This window comes from Lissotriton vulgaris, chromosome 1_1 (genome assembly GCF_964263255.1).
Source record: "Lissotriton vulgaris chromosome 1_1, aLisVul1.2, whole genome shotgun sequence".
NCBI classification, from domain to species: Eukaryota; Metazoa; Chordata; class Amphibia; order Caudata; family Salamandridae; genus Lissotriton; species Lissotriton vulgaris.
The window spans coordinates 1,525,755,692-1,525,770,591 of NC_141685.1; the positions used below are offsets into that span (position 1 = coordinate 1,525,755,692).

Genomic DNA, 14,900 nt, shown 5'->3' on the forward strand with positions numbered 1-14,900 from the left:
GTGGACCACATCGCCTATTAGTAGGATGGGCTTTATTCTTTATGTGCAGAACAATGTTTTCTAGAGTACTGTTTTGAGAATCTGGCACAAAATTGTGATGTACTTCAGCTGTTGAAATCTTCTTTCAAGTACTGGAGACATTGACCTGGACTGTGTCGCTGAACCATCTGTACAAGTGAAGGGCGAAGGACAGTTAGAGGAGAGAATCTAACGCTCCTTCTAGCAACAATATCTGTGGCCAGCACTGCTCACCAAGAAGACAAGGAGGAGGTGCAGGAGCTGATCGAGAAGGAGGAGGACCTGGATGAAGAGCTGTACTTCTGCTCTGTTCCCAATGAGACAGCTTCAGGTCTCACTGCTCTTCCTCTTATGCATTGAGAGTACTAACAGCCTTTTTGCCCTTACCTGTGGGTTGATTACCCACCCACTTGTCATTCTGCAGCATGGGTCAATAATTGCTGGTTGGGTAATTAACAACCATTTATAAGGTTTAATAAAACAGCTGTTTTCCATTTTAGTTATACTTGCTTGGACTTTATTTATATCCCATATACTGTCAGCATGCATGGAGCCCCAGGACAGAGATAGGCGGTCATAACTACAGTTTTCGACCTGCTACCAGTTTGCTCTGATAGTTTAAACGTTCAGAATTCAAATCTGTTCTGTATGTGTTCGTAGCTCCGACAATTAAAAAACATATTTTTAATCACCTGTTGAGACTTTTTGTTTCAATTTAGCGCCAAAACCATACCGAAATGTGTGACATATTTTGAATAAGAAATACATTTTTTAATCATTCCAATGACAAATGTCACGTTTATTTGACCAACGAGAGACCTTTAGCATAAAAGTAAAGACAATGTTGCCATTTAAAAAAAAAAGGTCGCTGCCTCGGTATCTGGAACACAAGTTACCCATTTATTATAACTGACCTGAGCAACAGCATTTGGAATGTTATCATGAAGATAAAAGGCAGCATTCCTGATGGATTCTGGACACATGACCTCTTATGTTTACTTTTTCTGCACCGCCGAGCCTGCCTGACCAGAGATGAAATTCTTGACTCTGCTTTCTCATGCCAGATTTTGACTTTTGTCAGGCCTCGGTATCCTGTTGTGAAATTATTTGGAAGTCTTTTGATTTGGACTTCTATCGTGCGGTGCTGTTATTATTTTTTTCTCCCTCGTCTGCAGTCTCTCGATGTGTTTCCACTGCAGCTCTTTGTTCCAGCTGAGGGAACTTGTGGCGTGGGACTGCAAGTTTCCCCCGTGGTATGCGCGGCATGCAGAGGGCCTTCATTAATAAGTTACCTATCCCGGTTGGAGCAGATTTGGGCCTTGTGGAGTGTGACTCGGGGGCGGTGGCTGCCAGCAGACTTCAGAGCCGTGGCTGAGTCGCCGCTGACGAGAAACGCCACGGGAAGCGTGTGAGCAGGTGAGCTGCGCGCCTCTTCCCTGAGGTGAAACGCTCTCGCACCATTAATCCCGGAAGAAGGAGGAAGGAAAGGGAAGAACAGGCTCCTTGCGGTCGTGATAACTAGCCGGAAGGTCCGCTTTTTTTTCCTTATAGTGTAACATTACCGGCAACTCCATTAAGTATCACGTGCTGGTACAAGTCAAGGAACTACGCGAATTGATGTAAACGAAGCGTTTAAGGACAACGTGTGCGATTGGTGTATGAAACATCTCTTACTGTATAAAACCTGCAATCTTACCAGCACGATCATGTTTTATTTCAAATGTATTTGTTCTACACATGTAAATTTCCATATTAACATGCTGGGAGGTTTGCTGTCTTCTGGATCTGATGTTCTGATGATCTGGATGTTATTAGGGGCGGATGGCGAGGGTGGCTGCGGGGGTTCGGGGCTAGTGCCAGGAGTGTTGTGAGATCCTGCATTTATGTATCCTGGGGCCAGATCTATCAAAGGGTATTACCCATTCTGTGTCTATGGGAAAATGTGTTCATACATATAGCCTCTAGTTTCTCAAGCGGGATTCCTCAGGATGAATTGAAAAAGAGGTAATTTGGGAACAATGAACAACAGTTTTTTGCTGCCTCATACAATTGTAGAATAAATGCATTTTTGGACCCTATGCTCAGTTTTTCCTATGATATTGATATATGTTAACAGGGATGAGGACATAGTGGTAGAGAGATACATTGCGACATAGGAGACTTTTTGAGTGCGTCCTGTTCCATGCAGTTTTGACACACACCTTTTCAGCCTGTTTTATCCACGCACATTCCTTAGGTTATACCTGGAGAAATGTGTGCAGGTAAAAATGAAGGGCTTGAAAGCACTTTGTCCTGAACTCAAAGAGGTACATTAACAAAACAAGCATTGGCAAAACCAATAAGACTTGACTGAGAGAGAGCTAGTGGCTCTGTCAATGTTTTTAGTCATGTTCTAGAGCAGCACAGCTGCCTTGCAAAATGAAATAAAAAGATTTTTTAAAAAGGCTATTAGGCAACCAGCGTTGGCCCTGTCATAGCACTTTTTTTTATTGTTGTTGAGAGGGTGCAAGGCATTATGGAGGTAGGGCGAGCAATGCGGAGAGTGTGGGGGGAAAGCACTGTAATACGGCCAGCAGTCTTGGACTAATAGCACATTTTTTGTATAATGGCACTTGGGTGGGGGCAAGAAACAACAATTTTTGGGGGAGGGTCCATGTCTGAAAGTTTATTTTTTTCAAAAAAGCTTTATGACGCGGCCAGCACTGGCTCCATCACAGCACTTTGTTTTGTTATGGCGGGCAGGTGGGGGGACAACATGGACAGCAGGAAGGGGAAATCAACAACACAGAAGGTTAAAAGGAGTAGCCAAGCAACAACATGGAAAGTGATCAAAGGATGGAGAGACTAGGCAACAACTCAGAGTGAGGGATGGCAAAATGGGTCAAGCAACAACATGGCAGAAAGGATGGGACACAAAAACACTGAGAGTAGGAGGGCGCAAACAGCAACAGCAAGGTTGGGAGGGAGCAAGCAACAACACAGAGGGGGGGACATGAGCTCAATGACAAGAGTGGCACGGTGGAGTGAGAAATACATTAGGGAGACAACCTACAAATGCATGCACTCTTATGGAGTGCTTCAACAAAAAGGAAAACATAGCTCATAAAATGAAACAGTGGAAGGTCAGAAGTAATTGGACCATGCTCCATGGGAGGGCCAAGCACAGGAAGAGGAAGTGAAGCAGGCTCACACTGGCCAAAGAGAGGCAAGCAAATGAGAGTGACGAGTACGCCAACCAATGGTAAACAATGAGTGGGCTCCAAGCTCACTGTAATCTAACAAAATGTCTCACAAGTGACAGTGCGTGCATTAACTCAGGCAAGACCTAAAAATAGTGCAACTCAGCACAGCAACCAGAGTGGTTGGGCTATGTTGCACTAGGGGGAGAGATCGGACAGCGGCATATCTATTAAGATATGGTCTATTCCCAAGCACTGGAGCACAAATAGGCTGCCTAGAGAAAAGATGTGTGTGTGTGAAATCTAGCATAGGCTTTGTACTGGAAGGATACAACATCCTATACTTAAGCAAATGGTAAATTTCACGCATGGATGAGTGCAGTACAGTGTAAAATTCCAACATGCAGTGTCTAAAATGCAGTGGCGTCACTAGGGTTGGTGTCACCCAGTGCCGTAACTCATGGCATACACAGTTATGAGGGGGTGCCTTGCACAGACCGCAAGGTCCGTAAAAACATATTCTGATTATTAATATTAGCAATGCTGCAATAACTTGTCTCACTGCCGAGGTCTTTTGGTGACAGCTTTATTTCATGTTTATGTACATGCAAGGCCGAGATCCCTGTATATCACTGCATGCTCATGAGATCTTTCTGAGGCCAGAATGAACTTCACTCACAGCAGCAGATTTGTCAGGCGCACAGAGCAATGGCCGGGTGGGTGTAAATTAATCAATGTAGCGATAATTGATGTTTAATGCCACTTTGCTATTTTTCTGGAACTTTACACAAAGTCACAGCAGTACCCTTAGAGGGCACCACATGGTAGACTGTTGATGGACCTCCTCCCAGTCCGCCAGACCCGGTGATTAATTATAAGAGACTTTTATGCAGAAAGGCTCGCAGCTGACAGAGAAAGGGTCTCCTTTCCGCTGCCTGCCCCCACCCCCATGGTTGGGCCCTCTAGCAATCAGCGTGTCTGCTTCTAAAGACCTCCCCGAGGCCACCTTCCTGCAGACGGAGAAAAATACTTCTGACAATGACGGAATCCCCTCAGGTGGATTTCACCAATATAATATCACAGTTACTAAATAACCTGATTGGGTTATTTTCAAAAACATCGTAGCAGCGCCAACAAAGGCTGTGCATGATAATACCAGTAGCAACTCCCTGCAAATTAACATTTACAAAGTCTGCCTTGGCACCAACTACCCACACGTCGGTGTCACCCCTTGTGATGGTGTCTACCTGTGCGGTTCGCACTCCCCGCACCCCCTTAGTGACGCCGCTGCTGAAATGTAGGGAGAAATTAAAAGATTTCTCCAATGTAGCACCTTCCTCATGGAGGTGTTATTTTGTGCTGCAAAGCCATGTCTAACACTTTTGGTAGATAGTTCTCTGCATCAAAAACCATGGTTGGCAATGTGGGATTGCCCCATTCATGCAAAGCAGCACAAAGTGATAATTGATTTACTGTAAGGGCTACTTTCAAGAACAAAGTTTTGCACTTGAATGTAAATTTTTTATCAACTCTTTGTGCCACTTTGTGTGTCTTCCTTGACTTTGTGGCAGTACAAAGTCTTGATAAATCTACCACAGAATGTCAAATAAGACACCATTTGTTTCGGAGTTCACATTGATAGAACAGCTCAGAATTTCCATCTGGGTCCTCTGATACACTGGTAGTAGGAAATCAACTGCATTGTCTCAGCCAACACTCATGATCCACCAAGTGTCTATTTCTGTCATCGGGCAAATTGTTGGTGTAAATTCCATAAACGCAAAGTAGGATGGTAGCATTTCCACAACCTCTTGTGGTGTGGAGAGAAAAATTATCACTGGCCACATATGATATTTCCACGAAAATCTATTGGGTCTGTCTCCAGGTGTGTGTTACCATAAAACAAACTTCTTCATGAGACCCTGACTCATTCCATGGCAGTCTTTCACAGTGCTGAGTCTTCCATTGGTACCACGCCATGGCGTGCTCAATGGAGAAGAAGCTGTCTCTGCTGGCGCCACGTCCGCGTCTGCCCTAAGCAGGTCCCAAAATTAGGAAGACAGATGTATGAAAACAATTTCCCTTAGACACACAATGGGTAAAACAGTTTGATACATCTGGCCCACAGACTCCTGTATACATGGACAGGCGTTTATTTGTTAGTTGTTTTGCAATTTATGCATTACCGCTTCCTTAAACTAAGCACACAGTCTCCAGATACTTATTTGTTTTGCATTATCTTAAATGCGCGCTCTTCTCCCTCTCACATATTCCCAAGTGCAAGAAAAACCAACTAAACATTTTGGGGGGAAGTTTTGAAAGTTTCTAAAAGTCACAAAGCCATGTACCTCAAACATCATTTGTTTCCACAGAGCTAAAACTGGGAATTTAAAAAGTTATTTAGTTCAAGTCCTAATTCCCTTGCTTTGGTAGACACTCCACTCACGCCCTCTTGGCGCGTTGTGAATGGCTAGATCTGTGAGAGACGCAGTTGTTTATGATTGGCCTTACTTGTAGGATTGTTTACACGAGAGGACTCCCAGGGTCGCCTAACCATAGTTGCCTGGTTCTACATGTGAATTACCCCTCCCTGACACTCCCTTTCACTCCCCCTCCAGTACCTCTCTGGGTGGCAACTCGGCAGCTCTTAAACGCCAGTTAAGGCATCAAACAAAACAGCTCCTTTCACTGCTGCAGAGCCCTGGCTGGCCTGAAAGGTTAGAAGGAATGTCAATAAAAGCCCGATCACAATAGAGGGTTTTGCTGCTGCTGCTTAAGGCGCTTCCGTGAGCTTGGAGTTGGGCAGGACTCCAAGAGAGCCGCAGCCCCGAGCCCCTGCGCTGGCTGCTGCTCGCAGTCACTGCCGAGGGACTTGCTCAACTACTCACTTCTCGGCACAGCTCTCACCCCGCCTACCGCCAGCGCAGCCTGTGGTACTTGGTCCGCGTCCCGGGGCAGGAGGAGAGGGAGCCAGGGCGTCACTGGCACGGATGCCGCTGTCCTGAGCGGAGCACCCACCGCCATGTCCCCATTCGGGAGGAACACGTCAAAGACACGTCGTAAACAGAGGTAAGAGACCTGCTGACGTCTGCTGCCGCCCACTGACCCGGTTCTAAGGGAGAAGGGACCAGGGGCTTATCCTTGGGTTCACTGCCACCTTTTCGACCAACTTTTACTTGCCTCAGTCACACTTTTTGCTCATTTGAATAGTTTCGCAGACATGATCATCAGGGGAAGTTCTAAACACTGCCTCACACGTGGGTGCAAAGTTTCCACCTCGCCGGTGCCCCGTCACCCGCTGCCTCACTCCCGCTCCTCTTTGTTTTTCATAGATGGGATTTTGATCTGCACCTTCCATCAACACTTTTATACGGTTCTGTTAGTAAACAGACAACAGGATGTTAATACTTTAGTAACATGTTTACGACTGCATATTTCTAAACAAGTACTACTACTATTATCATGAATCGAGGCAATGTATTTTGATTGTATCATATTTTGCTCTCTCTATTATTCAATTTCATTCCACACATTGTTTATTTATTTATTTATTTCCCTTGTACTTGTGCAATGGTGAATGATTACTTGTACGAAGTATTGTTATTATTGACTTATTAATTCTCTCAAATAAACCTATTCTTGAGCTTAGAAAAGAGGATGTTAGTTTTAAGAGCACTTTCCCTTTTTCGAGCTTCTCTGAGTAACTGAGGATGTCTGTCGGGTGCGTCCGGGTTCTCTTCGGCACAGACAAACAGTGCACAGATCCGATGACGGCATGTACAATTAAATGCAATTACATTGCTGAAAAGTGCCCGAATGTACTTTCAGAAAGGCACAAATTCTTGAGTTAGTGAAGTGAGCGGCAGTGATGCTGTCCTCGTGACGTGCGCTAGAACATGACGTACCAGAGCAGGGTATTCAGGGTGTTTGGAGATATGCAGCACCCCAGACTCTGCAAACTGAAGGGCTGTTCGTGCTGGCTTTCGTTTTGCCTTTACCATCTTATTTTCCCCACCCCTGATCTAACAATAGTTTCAACTTCTCTGGTGGGAACTTTTATTTAGATAATACACATTTTGGAGACTAATGACTGTGCTCCTGGATACATTAGCAATCTACACGTGGAAGATACGATTAACGTAGTGTGCTCGCACCGACATAAACTGCGTGACAATTAAAAAAAAAACACACTTTTCACTTTTTACTTGTTTGTTCGATCTCTTGTGTATTGGTCAAGCGTTCAGAAGGCCGCACATCAAAGCACTGGTAGTATGGGGGAATAGGCGAGCGCTGAATCGGAGGATAAAGGAAAGAAACATGTTTTTCTTCATGCACGCATTGTTTAGTTGTTGATCTTTAAGCTAACAACTTTTATTTCTTTTTCACAATAAAGGGTTTTTCGCGCACTCACCCATCATGGCCGCATGCTCCATATTGCATATACTCCATTCGAAACAATTACGTATTTTACACACCAATAAGGACAAGTGGGTGTATTCAACCCGTTTTTTGGGTTAGATATTTTTCTCGTGGCTTCCAGCCAGCCGATGCGTTTCCCACGTATCTAGCTTTGACCTCCGGCAGTGACATATTTATTTCCTTCCTGAGTTTTTCAGTTTTCCAGAAGTTTCAAATGTTTTTATGGGACAGCAGGTCCGCGCCACCGTGCGGTTCCTGCCTTCTGCTGTACTAGTGCGACAGACACGTTTCAAAATATATTCTGTAAAGCGCATTAAACCAACAGCAGGTGCGTCTCATGTATGTCTGCGCGTGTTCACGCCGCGCTGCCCCCGACTTTCGTTCTTGTTTTCTAAAGCAAACTGAAAGTTGATAAAGGGGGCATTCATTATTTTGACATGAGACGGCTTGTTCTTCTGGAAAGTCCCAGCCTCACCATTGCTTAAAGAGAGTCGGTCGTTCCTCAGGTCTGTTTACACATTGCTGTTTCACTGAGGGTTCAGATGCAGACGACTTTTGTCGCACTCATTCTGATGCGCTTTGAAGGCACTTATTTATGCTATGCATTTGCACATAAGTTGTAAATGACTCTTTCAAGCTGCACCTTTATGTATTAATATTTATTGCGCCGTTTGTAGTTGGGATCAGCAGGCTAGGCAGGTCTTGAGGGAATTGTGGGGCTTTGTTTGGTTACATCTCGTGGTTTTGTGTTTTTAAACAAACAAACAGTGACAGTCACACTTTAAAGCGTGGAGGTCCAACGGAGGTTCAGGAGGGCTGGATCGAGGTTTCCAGGAAAAAACCCACTATATATGTAAATGAGCTCTCTGTAGGTTCATTGTAGGGCAACTTATTTCATGTAGATATCTTGAAAATCTGATAAACACCCGCCCCTCCCGGACAAACATTGGACACCCTCAGTTCAAAGGGAACCATAGCAAATTATTTGTGTGCTGGCCATAAATAAGTGTGATTTGGGGAGATACCAATAAATGTCGCCCGTAGCGGTTAATAAGCTAAACAATCAAAGTCATATTCTTCCTAAATAAGGTAGATTATGTGCATAATGCAGAACACATCTCCATGATCACATGTGGCGCTGCTCCAGCTTGTATTTAAGGTGCTGGACTCACTGAATACCATGTTGGCAAATCACCAGTCCCCGGCCAGGCACGTGGAGGAGCAGGTGGCTGTATGACTTGGGTGACCATCTGCTCCTCCTCCTGTCATGGTGTGCTGGCAATGCAGTCCTGCATTGCAGATGCACTGGCAACGTTAAGGGCTTGCAACCGCTTGACCCACTGTACCATTCTGTCTTGTGGGGATGGCGAGTTTGTGCGGGCCTCTGATTTGTCACCCTCCTACCACGCTCACATTGAGCTGTGGCTTGGACAGGGAATTGTGTTTTACATGGGTGAAAACAGAGGAGCTAAACAGAAGTATTGTGAAATTTGCAAAAGCACGCACATTTTGTAAAGGTCTAGCTACTGTAGATGTATAAAGCACACTGACACCCATAGGCATCCTTGCAAAAAATAACAAAGCCTTATTTTGCCATATGTTAAATGTTTACTATTAAGCCTTGCCTGAACATACAGTAATGTCTCTCTCTCTCTCTCTCTCTCTCTCTCTCTCTCTCTCTCTCTCTCTCTCTCTCTCTCTCTCTCTCTCTCTCTCTCTCTCTCTCTCTCTCTCTCTCTCTATCTATCTATCTATCTCTATCTATCTATCTATCTATCTATCTATCTATCTATCTATCTATCTATCTATCTCTCTCTCTCTGTCTGTCTGTCTGTCTGTCTGTCTGTCTGTCTGTCTGTCTGTCTATCTATCTATCTATCTATCTATCTATCTATCTATCTATCTCTCTCTCCTCTCTGTCTGTCTGTCTGTCTGTCTGTCTGTCTATCTATCTATCTATCTATCTATCTATCTATCTATCTATCTATCTATCTATCTATCTATCTATCTATCTATCTATCTATCTATCTATCTATCTATCTATCTATCTATCTATCTATCTATCTATCTATCTATCTATCTATCTATCTATCTATCTATCTATCTATCTATCTATCTATCTATCTCTCTGTCTGTCTGTCTGTCTGTCTGTCTGTCTGTCTGTCTGTCTATCTATCTATCTATCTATCTATCTATCTATCTATCTATCTATCTATCTATACACACAATACTGTATGTCAAGGCATGGCTCGGTATGAATTACTTTTGAAATAAAAGGTGACTAGAGCGAAGCTGTAGCTGTTTAGGAAGTTTCTTCCATATTATAAGGGTATATACTGGAAAACATCTGCCCCCTAATTGTCCTCTGTAGAATTTTGGAGCTTGTAAAAACAAATATTTAGATGGCTTCAGTGTCCTACTAGGAGTGTATGGATTGACCCTTCGAAGGAGGAAGCTTGGATTTGTACCATACAAGGTTCAATGGACAATGTTGAGCAGATCAAAGGTTATACGTCTGTGTGTTGGAAGGCCAAGAAGGCCACCCAGATGGCAGCTGAAAAAAAAAATTGGTTGCTCCAGCTGCCAACCTGGCTGCTTGCTTTAGGATCTATTAGAGGCAACGAATAAGGAATGCTTTTGTACTTGGGCAAAGACTATGACACTAGTCTAGTCTTGAACCAATAATCGCAGAAATATGTTTGATTTTGCCCTCCCAGGTTAAATGCGACAGAACTGGGTGGAATCGGCGCAACTATAAAGTACAAGATGAAAAAACTGCTGGGCCTTGAGCATCCATCTGTAGCTCTACTTTCATCTTAAGACCTAAACGTATTGTGGTTTAGATAATGAATGGCTTGTGATGCAAGCAGGCAGCTGGCGGTGGTGAAGTTGTACATGATTGCAAGGCCAACCAGCAGAATCTCTGTATTGTCCATATTTAGCTTGAGCCAGTGTTGGCTCATCCACGTATGGACCAAGGTCAAACAGTTATGTATAATCTGAGGTTAGCGGCTTGAGTTTAATTATTAGCCGGATGACAACATAATCATGTGTGTATGATCTCAGGCTGCTGGATCGACCTAGAGATTCTAATGGCATCAAGAATATATTAAAACAAGGCAGCGATAGGGAAGAACCCTGGGGCACCACAGCTGGTCTGTTTGGATGATGACAGATTCTGATCAAATATCACTTGTTGGCCTCTGGCAACGAAGAAGGAGGAAGCTATTGCAGTACTGTACTGTCAATGGCAGTATTTTGAAATTCTTTTATTAGGATGGCATGGTCAGTGGTGCTGAAGATGGCATATGAGTCTAACAGTCTCAAGCCTGGGCATATTGCATCTGTAGCCAGATGTAAACCATCCACCACAGCCAGAAGGGCGAGTCCCGTACTCCTTCTAGCTCGACGTCTGACTTGGCAGTCATCTAAGATGCTTTTGGACTCCAGAAAAAGAATCAAATACCCTTAAGGTCAGAGGCTAAGGGTTAAGGGTTATCCCCTAGTTCTAGTGCCAATGCAGTGTGGCAGCTAATACAGTATACGGTTCTGGGGAGTGGTACAGGCCAATCACCAGCCTGTTGGTCCTCAGCGCTGGGACCTAAGTCTGAGAGCCAAAGCACAGTTTGCTGTCAGTCACTAACCAAATTACCTTGATATATTAGGCATGTAGGACGCTTATTTTGTTGCCAGGATAATCACGCTTGTGCATTATCTCCTTGTAGCATGCTATGTCAAGGAACAGGAGTGGGCAACCGAGGAAGCAGCCCACCCTTTCCGCCTACCACCATTGCACATTCCAACTTTGGATGAACTGTTGTAGACACCAAGTTGGTAGCTCGTTCGCCTGCTGGAATGCCCGGCCAACACCCTTATTCCAGCTTTTACAACCAACCTCAGAATTTTCATCTTCATATGAAATATTATTAAAAGTTTCAGAAATGTCCTGTGCCGGCCCATTGGTTCTACAGCTGCTGCTATTGGCCTTTGAACTCCACATCCTTTGCACATAGGGAGGTCAATGTTCAAAACTTTGTGTAAGTTTCCCTTGCTGCTCTGAAAGCGGAGAGGAAGGAGGGCTGAAATGAAAACACCACTCAAAGTGAAGCAATGTTTGCTCTGCCTTCTCTTTTAGGCCGTGGAATGTTAATCACACAAACTCTACAACAGCTACCGTGAGCTTAAGTGTGAGTGGCAGGAGTATAATTGTGCCGCTGCTGGTGGCACTGACAATGGTATGAGGAAACGCAGGCTGAGGCAAGCACTACAAAACAGGTGCTGCTGCCCTTTCTCAAGCTTCTTAATATCAAATACTCTCTGAGTGGGCCAGGGGTGAGTGCCCACGAGGAGCAGCTGCCGAGCTTGTGGGGTGCGTAGATTAATGTCAGAAAGAATGCATCTATTGTATAATCTTAAGAAATGTCTCATAACACAGCCTGTGGTGCAACCCCAACTGATTGACTGGCGTAAAGAAAGCTGTATTACAGACTACTTCACCGAGCCGCATCAGTGGCACTGACATGAAGCAGACTTACAAAACAAGGGCAACTAGCCCTTCGATACAATCCATGCATGCTGGCGTGGAGGCTGCTGGGATTGCTTTGGGGTGGGGGAGAAAGGGGAGTGGCAACAGCTTTGCTTCCTGCAGTCTGAAATACTCAGCTGGATACTGCTTCTTGCAGGAACCAGACCTGGGCGAAGGGTGAGCCTTACATCTGATATATACACACATACATAGTAATAAAGAGCATATGTTTAGCCAATGAGGGGAAGGCCAAGTGGAAACCAGAGTGCGAAGGTCGTTGCTCCACCCGATAGTTGTACAACTAGAGAGGGAAGGAAGTTGGCCTAGCCACCCCTCCCCCCCACACACACCCCCCACCCACCTACCCACAAGATGTTTAAAGTATCTAAACGGTGTATCAGGACCTTTGGGGGGAGTGGGGTGGGGGGGAAGAAAAGCTGTGCAACGTGTCTGGGGAATACAGCGCTAAGCTACTGCTCACTAAATTGTTGCCCTGTGTGTGATGTGGCCAAGTACAGATGTCTCTCTTAATTCCCTCTCTCACCACCCATGCATGCTCGATCTAATTAATCACACAGTATCTGCTCTCTGTAAATAAACACAGCTGTATTTCAAATGAACAAAGTGATTTCAAGATACACACAAGCAAAATAATTATTAAAAAAATGATGTAGAAATAGCTAACAATTAGCAACTGAAAAGAGCCTATTCTTAATAATTGAATTCAATATTATCTTGCTTTCTTTACAATTATTGTACTATTCGTTTTTTACTTTAACAAAAAGAAGAAAAGTGTTTTAATGCTAAAAGACAAGTATGGAATCCAAGTATGCCCCAGAAGTTCAGATAGGTGCTTATCTACGAAGGGGGTGCTTTTCACCTTGTCGGTTTGAATGACTTCCTAGCATACCATAGCATGGCAGGTTGCCGTGTTAAGATTGTGCCAAACATTAGCAAAAAACTTGATTTCTTTTTGCCTGTGCATACAACTCTAAAAGCAAAATAGCTTTTTGACTGGTGTACTGCATATCGCCATACTATTCCTGACATGTATATAGGGGCAGATTTATGTTGGACTTGCGCCACGTTTGCGTCACGCAAGGTGGCGTAAACGTGGCGCAACCTTATGACCCATTTACAACGTGACGCATCTAGGCAGATGCGTCACGTTGTAAAGCCCTGCGCCACATGTGGGCGTTCCGGCGCAGGGGGGGCGTTCCGGGGCAGGTGCGCCTCGCAAAAGTGGCTGAGTGAAATCTACAAGATTTCACTCAGTCTCTTTTAGGCCAATGCTGCGTCAAAACCCTGCGCCTGCTTGAAGCAGGCATAGGTCTTGACGCAGCATTGTAAAGATGGGGCACCCCCAAGCCTTGCTGGAGCTGTGTCGCGCTTGCGACGCAACTCCAGCAATGCACCACCTTAACGGCACAGATGAGTCACGCATCTGTGCCGTTTTTGCCCCATGGTGCGCCGCATTGTAAATGCGGCGCTCCATGGGTGGCGGAGCTGCGCGCACAATAACTGGTGCATCCCTGGGGATGCGCCAGTTATTGTAAATCTGCCCCATAGAGTGTAAAGCCAGCCCAAGAGGTCTCATGATGGTATCGACACACAACAGGGATCCCAGCTCAACGCAGGGATCTTTTGGTTCTATTGACACATGACGTGTTCCTTGTAGGCCAACTCAATGGTGCTCATTTTATTGACCTCAGATGAAGGGCGAATTGAAGCTTGGTGCCAAACCCAGGCCCCTTTACTGGATTCTTTAGTCCCTTGAGTCAGCAGACATATGCTGTGCGCTCACAACCTCCAGTGCCACTTGGAATCTCCCAGTGAAAGTGTTGACCCTTTTTGACCGCTACTCTCCTGCAGTTGTAGGTCGGTCAGTAACTGAGTATTTCCCTTATATGAGAAAGGGAGCCTCCCCTTCTCCCCGAATACCAGGAGCATATTTTGTGGACATTCTGCTGGCATTCTTTGCTTTCGTGTAAAATGTTGAAGCATAAATAGTTCTAAATTTTCATGAAATGTTGTTCAGTAGTAATCTTTTTAATTATGTATTGCTCTTTTGTGCTTATTATGTGCCCTGTTTTTACTTTCCAAATACTGCTATGTGTTGCTCAAGCAGGCTTGGTTCCCCACGGTCTCTGTAAGAGGTAGCACGATTTAAGCGCCAGGTGGGAGGCGCAAGCATCACAAGAAAGTGCTTATTTTACATTACAACTACTACCTACCACTACTACTACAGTGACTACTATTGCTACAACTAATAATGTTATTAATGGTGATAACTTATTCTGATGAAGCATGTCACATCGAACGTGTTCCGTTTCGGAATAGTGTAAAAACTGCTGTCATTGGTGCCCAGTTAAATGCTGTTCATCCACTGTTCTCAGAAGTATGGACGGCTGAGTTAGCAATGCCAGGATTCTCACGCATGACATGAGGGTAGAGCAGATGTCAGCTGCAAGCATTTAACTAACTGAACCCTTTTATTGCCTTAGTTCCTGACTGTGATGTCTGCAGTGCGTGTGCTCACTTGCCATGAAAGGCCAATGACTGTAACACTTTTCTTTTTTTGTTTATTTAAGGAAAGGTCACGTTTAATTAGCACCTTAACGACTTGTCTGGTCCGAAGTGGCTCCCCCTGTCACGACGAGTCTTTCTAATATGTGCATATTCATGAAGCGCACAGAATGCCATGCAAGCATACTGTGTGGACACCACTTGCCGTCTTTCTGTTGCCAGATGTCCCCATT

General features: G+C 44.7%; 1 protein-coding gene across 4 annotated transcripts in view; it reads left to right on the forward strand.

The window, feature by feature from the left end:
* Positions 1-1,370: 1,370 nt before the first annotated feature.
* Positions 1,371-14,900, forward strand: part of RASSF9 (Ras association domain family member 9) — a 117,260-nt gene continuing 103,730 nt past the window's right edge. For 2 of the 4 annotated variants that reach the window (XM_086917988.1, XM_086917989.1), the window contains exon 1: positions 5,848-6,266. In XM_086917988.1, coding sequence (XP_086774114.1) covers positions 6,220-6,266 — 47 coding nt within the window. In that variant the 5' untranslated portion in view covers positions 5,848-6,219. Of the gene's footprint in view, positions 1,435-1,488; positions 1,548-5,847; positions 6,267-14,900 lie in introns of those variants that run through there. The other 2 variants (XM_086917992.1, XM_086917993.1) reach the window with 2 other exon arrangements.